Source organism: Pelodiscus sinensis, chromosome 18 (genome assembly GCF_052426305.1).
Source record: "Pelodiscus sinensis isolate ZL-2025 chromosome 18, ASM5242630v1, whole genome shotgun sequence".
NCBI classification, from domain to species: domain Eukaryota; kingdom Metazoa; phylum Chordata; order Testudines; family Trionychidae; genus Pelodiscus; species Pelodiscus sinensis.
Window position 1 is genome coordinate 35497119 of NC_143069.1, and position 12930 is coordinate 35510048.

A 12930-nucleotide genomic window follows, 5' to 3' on the forward strand; every position below is an offset into this window, starting at 1 on the left:
TCCGGCGCCCGGCGCCCAGCCAGGGAATTCCAGCCCAGCCGCAGCGCCGGCCCTGGCCAGTCCTGCAGCTGCTGCAGAGCCGGGAGGCAGGCGAGGCGCCGGGCGCGGGACGGGACAGCGGAGCAGACACCCCGAGAACGGCCTCGTCCCCCAAAGGTAGGGCCCGGCTGCTCCGCTCGCAGCGCCCCAGCCCGGCAGCGCGTCCCCACGGCAGGAGGGGGACCCCCGGCAGCTCCCTGCCTAATGTGGGGGTTCCTCCCCTGGCCCAAGCAGGCGGCTCGTCCCTGGGCTCTGCTGTGGGTTTGGGGGGACCCCCCTTGAGCAGCACGTCCCAGGACTCCTGAGGTGGATTTTCGAGGGGCGTCACCCCCGTCCATGGACAGGAATTCCCTGCTTTGCTGTCCCTGGGGTTCGTTGGGGGGCTCCCCAGACTCCCATGGGGCTGGGTGCCCCGCTGCGCCCGTGTCCTGCGTGCCCCACTCCGCTGGTCTTGGCAGGCGCCGAGGGGACGGAAAACGGGATCTGTCGGTTTTTCCTCTGCGCCTGGCACTGGGCGCGGGACGGATTCCCAGCCGGCAAACAAGCTGTCTCAGGCTGATACTGTCTCTGCCGCCCGGGGTGGGCTGCGTCCCAGAGCCCTGTGTACATCCGGAGTGGCTGTCCAGGACTCCCGGCCCCCGCTGTAACCGCCAGCCCCACTGCCCCCCCAGGGCCGGGAGAGCCGGGGCGTCTGGGCTCCCAGCCCCCCCCACTCTAACCACTAGCCCCACTGCCCCCCCAGGGCCGGGAGAGCCGGGGCGTCTGGGCTCCCAGCCCCCGCTCTAACCACCAGCCCCACTGCCCCCCCAGGGCCGGGAGAGCCGGGGCGTCTGGGCTCCCAGCCCCCCCCGCTCTAACCACCAGCCCCACTGCCCCCCCAGGGCCGGGAGAGCCAGGGCGTCTGGGCTCCCAGCCCCCGCTGTAACCACCAGCCCCACTGCCCCCCCAGGGCCGGGAGAGCCAGGGCGTCTGGGCTCCCAGCCCCCGCTGTAACAGCCAGCCCCACTGCCCCCCCAGGGCCGGGAGAGCCGGGGCGTCTGGGCTCCCAGCCCCCCCCCCCGCTGTAACCGCCAGCCCCACTGCCCCCCCAGGACCGGGAGAGCCGGGGCGTCTGGGCTCCCAGCCCCCCCCGCTCTAACCACCAGCCCCACTGCCCCCCCAGGGCCGGGAGAGCCAGGGCGTCTGGGCTCCCAGCCCCCCCCGCTCTAACCACCAGCCCCACTGCCCCCCCAGGGCCGGGAGAGCCGGGGCGTCTGGGCTCCCAGCCCCCCCCGCTCTAACCACTAGTCCCACTGCCCCCCCAGGGCCGGGAGAGCCGGGGCGTCTGGGCTCCCAGCCCCCGCTCTAACCACCAGCCCCACTGCCCCCCCAGGGCTGGGAGAGCCAGGGCGTCTGGGCTCCCAGCCCCCCCCCGCTCTAACCACCAGCCCCACTGCCCCCCCAGGGCCGGGAGAGCCGGGGCGTCTGGGCTCCCAGCCCCCGCTCTAACCACCAGCCCCACTGCCCCCCCAGGGCCGGGAGAGCCGGGGCGTCTGGGCTCCCAGCCCCCGCTCTAACCACCAGCCCCACTGCCCCCCCAGGGCCGGGAGAGCCAGGGCGTCTGGGCTCCCAGCCCCCGCTGTAACCACCAGCCCCACTGCCCCCCCAGGGCCGGGAGAGCCGGGGCGTCTGGGCTCCCAGCCCCCGCTCTAACCACCAGCCCCACTGCCCCCCCAGGGCCGGGAGAGCCGGGGCGTCTGGGCTCCCAGCCCCCGCTCTAACCACCAGCCCCACTGCCCCCCCAGGGCCGGGAGAGCCGGGGCATCTGGGCTCCCAGCCCCCGCTCTAACCACCAGCCCCACTGCCCCCCCAGGGCTGGGAGAGCCAGGGCGTCTGGGCTCCCAGCCCCCGCTCTAACCACCAGCCCCACTGCCCCCCCAGGGCCGGGAGAGCCAGGGCGTCTGGGCTCCCAGCCCCCCCCTGCTCTAACCACCAGCCCCACTGCCCCCCCAGGGCTGGGAGAGCCAGGGCGTCTGGGCTCCCAGCCCCCGCTCTAACCACCAGCCCCACTGCCCCCCCAGGGCCGGGAGAGCCAGGGCGTCTGGGCTCCCAGCCCCCGCTCTAACCACTAGTCCCACTGCCCCCCCAGGGCCGGGAGAGCCGGGGCATCTGGGCTCCCAGCCCCCCCCCCCCGCTCTAACCACTAGCCCCACTGCCCCCCCAGGGCCGGGAGAGCCGGGGCGTCTGGGCTCCCAGCCCCCCCGCTGTAACCGCCAGCCCCACTGCCCCCCCAGGGCCGGGAGAGCCGGGGCGTCTGGGCTCCCAGCCCCCGCTCTAACCACCAGCCCCACTGCCCCCCCAGGGCCGGGAGAGCCGGGGCGTCTGGGCTCCCAGCCCCCGCTGTAACCACCAGCCCCACTGCCCCCCCAGGGCTGGGAGAGCCGGGGCGTCTGGGCTCCCAGCCCCCCCCCCCGCTCTAACCACCAGCCCCACTGCCCCCCCAGGGCCGGGAGAGCCGGGGCGTCTGGGCTCCCAGCCCCCCCGCTGTAACCGCCAGCCCCACTGCCCCCCCAGGGCCGGGAGAGCCGGGGCGTCTGGGCTCCCAGCCCCCGCTGTAACCACCAGCCCCACTGCCCCCCCAGGGCCGGGAGAGCCGGGGCGTCTGGGCTCCCAGCCCCCGCTCTAACCACCAGCCCCACTGCCCCCCCAGGGCCGGGAGAGCCAGGGCATCTGGGCTCCCAGCCCCCGCTGTAACCACCAGCCCCACTGCCCCCCCAGGGCCGGGAGAGCCAGGGCGTCTGGGCTCCCAGCCCCCGCTCTAACCACCAGCCCCACTGCCCCCCCAGGGCCGGGAGAGCCAGGGGGTCTGGGCTCCCAGCCCCCGCTCTAACCACTAGTCCCACTGCCCCCCCAGGGCCGGGAGAGCCAGGGGGTCTGGGCTCCCAGCCCCCCCGCTCTAACCACTAGTCCCACTGCCCCCCCAAGGCCGGGAGAGTCAGGGCGTCTGGGCTCCCAGCCCCCGCTCTAACCACCAGCCCCACTGCCCCCCCAGGGCCGGGAGAGCCGGGGCGTCTGGGCTCCCAGCCCCCCCCCCCGCTCTAACCACCAGCCCCACTGCCCCCCCAGGGCTGGGAGAGCCGGGGCGTCTGGGCTCCCAGCCCCCCCCCCCGCTCTAACCACCAGCCCCACTGCCCCCCCAGGGCCGGGAGGGCCGGGGCGTCTGGGCTCCCAGCCCCCGCTCTAACCACCAGCCCCACTGCCCCCCCAGGGCTGGGAGAGCCGGGGCGTCTGGGCTCCCAGCCCCCGCTCTAACCACCAGCCCCACTGCCCCCCCAGGGCCGGGAGAGCCGGGGCGTCTGGGCTCCCAGCCCCCCCCGCTCTAACCACCAGCCCCACTGCCCCCCCAGGGCTGGGAGAGCCGGGGCGTCTGGGCTCCCAGCCCCCCCCGCTCTAACCACCAGCCCCACTGCCCCCCCAGGGCTGGGAGAGCCGGGGCGTCTGGGCTCCCAGCCCCCCCCGCTCTAACCACCAGCCCCACTGCCCCCCCAGGGCCGGGAGAGCCGGGGCGGCTGGGCTCCCAGCCCCCGCTCTAACCACCAGCCCCACTGCCCCCCCAGGGCCGGGAGAGCCGGGGCGTCTGGGCTCCCAGCCCCCCCCCCCCGCTCTAACCACTAGCCCCACTGCCCCCCCAGGGCCGGGGGCCGGGGGGCGGGGGCCTGCCGGGGCCGGGGGGGCCGGGGCGTCTGGGCTCCCAGCCCCCGCTCTGGGGGGCTGGGGAGGGGCGGGGGCCCTGTCGGGGACTGGGGGGGCGGGGGGCGGGGGCACTGTCGGGGGCCAGGGAGCACTATGGGGGGCTGGGGGGGGCGGGGGCGCTGTCGGGGACTGGGGGGGCGGGGGCACTGTCGGGGGCCAGGGAGCACTATGGGGGGCTGGGGGGGCGGGGGCGCTGTCGGGGACTGGGGGGGCGGGGGCACTGTCGGGGGCCAGGGAGCACTATGGGGGGCTGGGGGGGCGGGGGCGCTGTCGGGGACTGGGGGGGGCGGGGGCGCTGTCGGGGGCCAGGGAGCACTATGGGGGGCTGGGGAGGGGCGGGAGCGGGGGCTGTTGGGGACTGGGGGGGGGGGCGGGGGCGCTGTCGGGGGCCAGGGAGCACTATGGGGGGCTGGGGGGGCGGGGGCGCTGTCGGGGACTGGGGGGGGCGGGGGCGCTGTCGGGGGCCAGGGAGCACTATGGGGGGCTGGGGGGGCGGGGGCGCTGTCGGGGACTGGGGGGGGCGGGGGCGCTGTCGGGGGCCAGGGAGCACTATGGGGGGCTGGGGGGGCGGGGGCGCTGTCGGGGGCCAGGGAGCTGGGGGGGGGGGGGCGGGGGCGCTGTCGGGGGCCAGGGAGCACTATGGGGGGCTGGGGGGGCGGGGGCGCTGTCGAGGACTGGGGGGGGCGCTGTGTGCGCCCTTCCCAGGTGTCCCACCCCCACGGTCTGCGCGGGAGCTGGGGCAGGTGACGGAAGCGGCGCAGTGAGCAGGCGGCATCGTGCCTGGCTCTGCTCTTCTCCGAGTGTCCCCAGGCCAGCGGCCCCTCCCTGCACCCCCACGCGGCGCCGTCTGCTGAACCGGAGGGGAAACTGAGGCACGGGATGCTGGGGGCATGCACCCTCCTCTCAGGGGAGAGCCCAGGAGTCCTGCCCCCACTCCCCACCCCCAGAGCCAGCCGGGCTGCCAGGATGGGGGACTCGGGCAGAGTCTGGTCTCTGCCCCTCCCCTCCGCCACGCTGGGGCTCTGGGAGCTTGTTCAGAGCAACCCCAGACACACCCTGGCAGGCCCACGGAGCCTCTAATTGCGGCCCTGGCCTGTCATTGCTGCTCTTGTTTTAGCCCTGCCGCAGGGCGGGGTCACGGCCTGGCTCTGGCTCACCCCTCAGACCCACAGGCTGCCCCTGCCCCTCCCCAGAGCCAGCCGCAGCCCGGCGCCGGGTACCCTGCCCCTCCCCAGAGCCAGCCGCAGCCCGGCGCCGGGTACCCTGCCCCTCCCCAGAGCCAGCCGCAGCCCGGCGCCGGGTGCCCTGCCGCTCCCCAGAGCCAGCCGCAGCCCAGGGCCGGGTACCCTGCCGCTCCCCAGAGCCAGCCGCAGCCCAGGGCCGGGTACCCTGCCCCTCCCCAGAGCCAGCCGCAGCCCAGGGCCGGGTACCCTGCCGCTCCCCAGAGCCAGCCGCAGCCCGGTGCCGGGTACCCTGCCGCTCCCCAGAGCCAGCCGCAGCCCAGGGCCGGGTACCCTGCCCCTCCCCAGAGCCAGCCGCAGCCCGGGGCCGGGTGCCCTGCACCTCCCCAGAGCCAGCCGCAGCCCGGCGCCGGGTACCCTGCCCCTCCCCAGAGCCAGCCGCAGCCCGGCGCCGGGTACCCTGCCGCTCCCCAGAGCCAGCCGCAGCCCAGGGCCGGGTACCCTGCCCCTCCCCAGAGCCAGCCGCAGCCCGGCGCCGGGTACCCTGCCGCTCCCCAGAGCCAGCCGCAGCCCAGGGCCGGGTGCCCTGCCGCTCCCCAGAGCCAGCCGCAGCCCGGCGCCGGGTACCCTGCCCCTCCCCAGAGCCAGCCGCAGCCCGGCGCCGGGTACCCTGCCGCTCCCCAGAGCCAGCCGCAGCCCGGCGCCGGGTACCCTGCCGCTCCCCAGAGCCAGCCGCAGCCCGGCGCCGGGTACCCTGCCCCTCCCCAGAGCCAGCCGCAGCCCGGCGCCGGGTACCCTGCCCCTCCCCAGAGCCAGCCGCAGCCCGGCGCCGGGTGCCCTGCCCCTCCCCAGAGCCAGCCGCAGCCCGGCGCCGGGTGCCCTGCCCCTCCCCAGAGCCAGCCGCAGCCCGGCGCCGGGTACCCTGCCCCTCCCCAGAGCCAGCCGCAGCCCGGCGCCGGGTACCCTGCCCCTCCCCAGAGCCAGCCGCAGCCCGGCGCCGGGTACCCTGCCGCTCCCCAGAGCCAGCCGCAGCCCGGTGCCGGGTACCCTGCCCCTCCCCAGAGCCAGCCGCAGCCCAGGGCCGGGTGCCCTGCCGCTCCCCAGAGCCAGCCGCAGCCCGGCGCCGGGTACCCTGCCCCTCCCCAGAGCCAGCCGCAGCCCGGCGCCAGGTACCCTGCCCCTCCCCAGAGCCAGCCGCAGCCCGGCGCCGGGTACCCTGCCCCTCCCCAGAGCCAGCCGCAGCCCGGCGCCGGGTACCCTGCCGCTCCCCAGAGCCAGCCGCAGCCCGGTGCCGGGTACCCTGCCCCTCCCCAGAGCCAGCCGCAGCCCAGGGCCGGGTGCCCTGCCGCTCCCCAGAGCCAGCCGCAGCCCGGCGCCAGGTACCCTGCCCCTCCCCAGAGCCAGCCGCAGCCCGGCGCCAGGTACCCTGCCGCTCCCCAGAGCCAGCCGCAGCCCGGCGCCGGGTACCCTGCCGCTCCCCAGAGCCAGCCGCAGCCCGGCGCCGGGTACCCTGCCGCTCCCCAGAGCCAGCCGCAGCCCAGGGCCGGGTACCCTGCCGCTCCCCAGAGCCAGCCGCAGCCCGGCGCCGGGTACCCTGCCCCTCCCCAGAGCCAGCCGCAGCCCAGGGCCGGGTACCCTGCCCCTCCCCAGAGCCAGCCGCAGCCCGGCGCCGGGTACCCTGCCCCTCCCCAGAGCCAGCCGCAGCCCGGCGCCGGGTACCCTGCCCCTCCCCAGAGCCAGCCGCAGCCCGGCGCCGGGTGCCCTGCCCCTCCCCAGAGCCAGCCGCAGCCCGGCGCCGGGTACCCTGCCCCTCCCCAGAGCCAGCCGCAGCCCGGCGCCGGGTACCCTGCCGCTCCCCAGAGCCAGCCGCAGCCCAGGGCCGGGTACCCTGCCCCTCCCCAGAGCCAGCCGCAGCCCGGCACCGGGTACCCTGCCGCTCCCCAGAGCCAGCCGCAGCCCGGCGCCGGGGACCCTGCCCCTCCCCAGAGCCAGCCGCAGCCCGGCGCCGGGTACCCTGCCCCTCCCCAGAGCCAGCCGCAACCCTGCGCCGGGTGCCCTGCCCCTCCCCAGAGCCAGCCGCAGCCCAGGGCCGGGTACCCTGCCCCTCCCCAGAGCCAGCCGCAGCCCGGCGCCGAGTACCCTGCACCTCCCCAGAGCCAGCCGCAGCCCAGGGCCGGGTACCCTGCCCCTCCCCAGAGCCAGCCGCAGCCCGGCGCCGGGTACCCTGCCCCTCCCCAGAGCCAGCCGCAGCCCGGCGCCGGGTACCCTGCCGCTCCCCAGAGCCAGCCGCAGCCCAGGGCCGGGTACCCTGCCCCTCCCCAGAGCCAGCCGCAGCCCACAGCCGGGTACCCTGCCGCTCCCCAGAGCCAGCTGCAGCCCAGGGCAGGGTACCCTGCCCCTCCACAGAGCCAGCCGCAGCCCGGCGCCGGGTACCCTGCCCCTCCCCAGAGCCAGCCGCAGCCCGGCGCCGGGTACCCTGCCCCTCCCCAGAGCCAGCCGCAGCCCACGGCCGGGTACCCTGCCCCTCCCCAGAGCCAGCCACAGCCCGGCGCCGGGTACCCTGCCCCTCCCCAGAGCCAGCCGCAGCCCGGCGCCGGGTACCCTGCCCCTCCCCAGAGCCAGCCGCAGCCCGGCGCCGGGTACCCTGCCGCTCCCCAGAGCCAGCCGCAGCCCGGCGCCGGGTACCCTGCCGCTCCCCAGAGCCAGCCGCAGCCCAGGGCCAGGTACCCTGCCCCTCCCCAGAGCCAGCCGCAGCCCGGCGCCGGGTACCCTGCCCCTCCCCAGAGCCAGCCACAGCCTGGCGCCGGGTACCCTGCCGCTCCCCAGAGCCAGCCGCAGCCCGGTGCCGGGTGAGAGGCCCCTGGTACCCTGCCCCTCCCCAGAGCCAGCCACAGCCCGGTGCCGGGTGAGAGGCCCCTGGTACCCTGCCCCTCCCCAGAGCCAGCCGCAGCCCGGTGCCGGGTGACAGGCCCCTGGTACCCTGCCCCTCCCCAGAGCCAGCCGCAGCCCAGTGCCGGGTGACAGGCCCCTGGTACCCTGCCCCTCCCCAGAGCCAGCCGCAGCCCGGTGCCGGGTGAGAGGCCCCTGGTACCCTGCCCCTCCCCAGAGCCAGCCGCAGCCCGGTGCCGGGTGAGAGGCCCCTGGTACCCTGCCCCTCCCCAGAGCCAGCCGCAGCCCGGTGCCGGGTGAGAGGCCCCTGGTACCCTGCCCCTCCCCAGAGCCAGCCACAGCGTGGCGCCGGGTACCCTGCCCCTCCCCAGAGCCAGCCGCAGCCCAGTGCTGGGTGCCCTGCCCCTCCCCAGAGCCAGCCGCAGCCCAGTGCCGGGTGACAGGCCCCTGGTACCCTGCCCCTCCCCAGAGCCAGCCGCAGCCCGGTGCCGGGTGAGAGGCCCCTGGTACCCTGCCCCTCCCCAGAGCCAGCCGCAGCCCGGTGCCGGGTGAGAGGCCCCTGGTACCCAGCCCTGCCCCCCTGGGGCTGCCTCTCAGGGTCAGGCGAGGGGTCCCTGATTCTCCGCTCTTCCCCCAGCCCCCCATGCTGCACGTGCTGCTCTGTGTGGCCCTGGTGGGCCTGGCCCGGGCCCTGCCCTTTGAGCAAAGGGCCTTCTGGGATTTCTCCATGGACGAGGGGCCGGCCTTGCAGCACGACGAGGAGGCCTCGGGCATCTTCCCCACCTCGGGGGTCCCCGACTTTGAGGACGTCGTCCCGACCTACAGGGGCCTCTGCCCCTTCGGCTGCCACTGCCACCTGCGGGTGGTGCAGTGCTCGGACCTGGGTAAGGCGCCGGCGGGGCCCTGGTCCCCCGGCCGGGGGAGGGGAGTGGGGACTGGTGGTTAGAGCGGGGAGGAGCCCGGACACCTGGGTCCCCCAGCCGGGGGAGGGGAGTGGGGACTGGTGGTTAGAGCGGGGGGGAGCCCGGACTCCTGGGTCCCCCGGCCGGGGGAGGGGAGTGGGGACTGGTGGTTAGAGCGGGGGGGAGCCCGGACACCTGGGTCCCCCCGGCCGGGGGAGGGGAGTGGGGACTGGTGGTTAGAGCGGGGGGGAGCCCGGACTCCTGGGTCCCCCCGGCCGGGGGAGGGGAGTGGGGACTGGTGGTTAGAGGGGGGAGGAGCCCGGACACCTGGGTCCCCCGGCCGGGGGAGGGGAGTGGGGACTGGTGGTTAGAGCGGGGGGGAGCCCGGACTCCTGGGTCCCCCCGGCCGGGGGAGGGGAGTGGGGACTGGTGGTTAGAGCGGGGGGAGCCCGGACACCTGGGTCCCCCGGCCGGGGGAGGGGAGTGGGGACTGGTGGTTAGAGCGGGGGGGAGCCCGGACACCTGGGTCCCGCCGGCCGGGGGAGGGGAGTGGGGACTGGTGGTTAGAGCGGGGGGGAGCCCGGACACCTGGGTCCCCCGGCCGGGGGAGGGGAGGGGCAGCAGGAGGCCTGTGGATCTCCCCCCTGCAGGGGTCTCTAAGTCCTGTGGGGGGAGGGGCATTTCCCGGTGCCCCCGTCTCCCCCCTTCCCCCCAGGCCTCACGTCGGTGCCCAAGCAAATCCCCCCCGACACGAAGCTGCTGGATCTGCAGAACAACCACATCACCGAGCTGCGGCAGGACGACTTCAAGGGGCTGCGTCACCTCTACGTGCGTCCCCTGGGGCCCTGCCCCACAGCGCCCCCTGCCCCACAGCCCCCCGCCTGCCCCACAGCCCCCCGCTCCCTGCTCTGCCACAGCGCCCCGCTGCCTGCTCTGCCCCAGCATCCCCTGCCCCACAGCCCCCCGGCCTGCCCCACAGCGCCCCCGCTGCCTGCTCTGCCCCAGCATCCCCTGCCCCACAGCCCCCCGGCCTGCCCCACAGCGCCCCCGCTGCCTGCTCTGCCCCAGCATCCCCTGCCCCACCGCCCCCCGCCCTGCCCCCCCGCCCCCCGCCGCCGGCCCTGCCCCAGCCCCCGCTGCCCCACAGCCCCCCACCCCCCCCACAGCCCCCCGCTGCCTGCTCTGCCCCAGCATCCTCTGCCCCACAGCTCCCCGCCTGCCCCACAGCGCCCCCGCTGCCTGCTCTGCCCCAGCATCCCCTGCCCCACAGCCCCCCGGCCTGCCCCACAGCCCCCCGCTCCCTGCTCTGCCCCAGCATCCCCTGCCCCACAGCCCCCCGGCCTGCCCCACAGCGCCCCCGCTGCCTGCTCTGCCCCAGCATCCCCTGCCCCACAGCCCCCCGCTGCCTGCTCTGCCCCAGCATCCCCTGCCCCACAGCCCCCCGCTGCCTGCTCTGCCCCAGCATCCCCTGCCCCCCAACCCCCCCGCCTGCCCCACAGCCCCCCCGCCTCTGTCCTGCCCCAGAGTCCCCTGCCCCACAGCTCCCCCGCCTGCCCCACAGTGGCCTGCCTCTTTCCCGCCCCAGCGTCCCCTGCCCCACAGCCCCCCCGCCTGCCCCACAGCGGCCTGCCTCTTTCCCGCCCCAGTGTCCCCTGCCCCACAGCCCCCCCACCCCTCTGCCCCCAGCCGGCTGGGTGACCCGTGTCTCCGCTGCAGGCTCTGGTGCTGGTGAACAACAGGATCTCGCGGGTGCACGCGAAGGCCTTTGCCCCCCTGCAGAACCTGCAGAAACTCTACATCTCCAGGAACCTGCTGGCCGAGATCCCCCCCAGCCTGCCGCCCTCCCTGCTCGAGCTGCGCATCCACGACAACAAGATCCGCAAGGTGCCCAAGGCCGTCTTCAAGGGGCTTGCCAACATGAACTGCATTGGTGAGACTCCCAGGCAGCTTCCCGCCCGCCCCCGGGCCCCTCGCCCCGGCATCAGGCCTGCCAGCCCCTCAATGAGCCCCTCGCCCCGGCATCAGGCCTGCCAGCCCCTCAATGAGCTCCTCGCCCCGGCATCAGGCCTGCCAGCCCCTCAATGAGCCCCTCGCCCCGGCATCAGGCCTGCCAGCCCCTCAATGAGCTCCTCGCCCCGGCATCAGGCCTGCCAGCCCCTCAGTGGACCCCTCGTCCCGGCATCAGGCCTGCCAGCCCCTCAATGGACCCCTCGCCCCGGCATCAGGCCTGCCAGCCCCTCAATGGGCCCCTCGCCCCGGCATCAGGCCTGCCGTGGAGGTGTGTGGTTCGGGGGGCTGGGCTGGGGGGCCTAGTGGGAGGTGTGTGGGTTCGGGGGTTTGCTGTGCTGGGGGGCTAGTGGGAGGTGTGTGGGTTTGGGGGGTTGTGCTGGAGGGGGCCTAGTGGGAGGTGTGTGGGTTTGGGGGGCTGTGCGGGGGGCTAGTGGGAGGTGTGTGGGTTCGGGGGTTTGCTGTGCAGGGGGGGGGCCTAGTGGGAGGTGTGTGGGTTCGGGGGGCTGTGCTGGGGGGGCCTAGTGGGAGGTGTGTGGGTTCGGGGGGCTGTGCTGGGGGGGGCCTAGTGGGAGGTGTGTGGGTTCGGGGGGCTGGGCTGGGGGGCCTAGTGGGAGGTGTGTGGGTTCGGGGGCTGTGCGGGGGGGCTAGTGGGAGGTGTGTGGGTTCGGGGGGGCTGGGCTGGGGGGCCTAGTGGGAGGTGTGTGGGTTTGGGGGCTGGGCTGGGGGGGGCCTAGTGGGAGGTGTGTGGGTTCGGGGGGGCTGGGCTGGGGGGGCCTAGTGGGAGGTGTGTGGGTTCGGGGGGCTGGGCTGGGGGTGCCTAGTGGGAGGTGTGTGGGTTCGGGGGCTGTGCTGGAGGGGGCCTAGTGGGAGGTGTGTGGGTTCGGGGGGCTGGGCTGGAGGGGGCCTAGTGGGAGGTGTGTGGGTTTGGGGGGCTGGGCTGGGGGGCCTAGTGGGAGGTGTGTGGGTTCGGGGGCTGGGCTGGGGGGCCTAGTGGGAGGTGTGTGGGTTCGGGGGGCTGGGCTGGGGGGCCTAGTGGGAGGTGTGTGGGTTCGGGGGGCTGGGCTGGAGGGGGCCTAGTGGGAGGTGTGCGGGTTCGGGGGGCTGGGCTGGGGGGCCTAGTGGGAGGTGTGTGGGTTCGGGGGGCTGGGCTGGGGGGCCTAGTGGGAGGTGTGTGGGTTCGGGGGGCTGGGCTGGGGGGGGCCTAGTGGGAGGTGTGTGGGTTCGGGGGGCTGGGCTGGGGGGCCTAGTGGGAGGTGTGCGGGTTCGGGGGGCTGGGCTGGGGGGGGCCTAGTGGGAGGTGTGTGGGTTGGGGGGCTGGGCTGGGGGGGCCTAGTGGGAGGTGTGTGGGTTCGGGGGGCTGGGCTGGGGGGCCTAGTGGGAGGTGTGTGGGTTGGGGGCTGGGCTGGGCTGGGGGGACCTAGTGGGAGGTGTGTGGGTTCGGGGGGCTGGGCTGGGGGGGCCTAGTGGGAGGTGTGTGGGTTCGGGGGCTGGGCTGGGGGGCCTAGTGGGAGGTGTGTGGGTTCGGGGGGCTGGGCTGGGCTGGGGGGGACCTAGTGGGAGGTGTGTGGGTTCGGGGGGCTGGGCTGGGGGGCCTAGTGGGAGGTGTGTGGGTTCGGGGGGCTGGGCTGGGGGGCCTAGTGGGAGGTGTGTGGGTTCGGGGGGCTGGGCTGGGGGGGCCTAGTGGGAGGTGTGTGGGTTCGGGGGGCTGGGCTGGGGGGGGGCCTAGTGGGAGGTGTGTGGGTTCGGGGGGCTGGGCTGGAGGGGGCCTAGTGGGAGGTGTGTGGGTTCGGGGGCTGGGCTGTGCAGGGGGGGGGCCTAGTGGGAGATGTGTGGGTTCGGGGGGCTGTGCAGGGGGGGGGCCTAGTGGGAGGTGTGTGGGTTCGGGGGGCTGGGCTGGGGGGGCCTAGTGGGAGGTGTGTGGGTTGGGGGGCTGGGCTGGGCTGGGGGGGACCTAGTGGGAGGTGTGTGGGTTTCGGGGGCTGTGCGGGGGGGCCTAGTGGGAGGTGTGTGGGTTCGGGGGCTGTGCGGGGGGGCTAGTGGGAGGTGTGTGGGTTCGGGGGGCTGGGCTGGGGGGGCCTAGTGGGAGGTGTGTGGGTTCGGGGGGCTGGGCTGGAGGGGGCCTAGTGGGAGGTGTGTGGGTTCGGGGGGCTGTGCGGGGGCCTAGTGGGAGGTGTGGT

The 12930-nt window shown here is 76.3% G+C and overlaps 1 protein-coding gene across 1 annotated transcript in view; it reads left to right on the forward strand.

The window, feature by feature from the left end:
* The window catches only part of BGN (biglycan), a 22883-nt gene continuing 9953 nt past the window's right edge, over positions 1–12930 (forward strand). Inside the window, exons 1-4 of the mRNA XM_089770463.1 lie at positions 1–156; positions 8479–8725; positions 9459–9571; positions 10460–10825. Coding sequence (XP_089626589.1) covers positions 8485–8725; positions 9459–9571; positions 10460–10825 — 720 coding nt within the window. The 5' untranslated portion in view covers positions 1–156; positions 8479–8484. The remainder of the gene's footprint in view (positions 157–8478; positions 8726–9458; positions 9572–10459; positions 10826–12930) is intronic.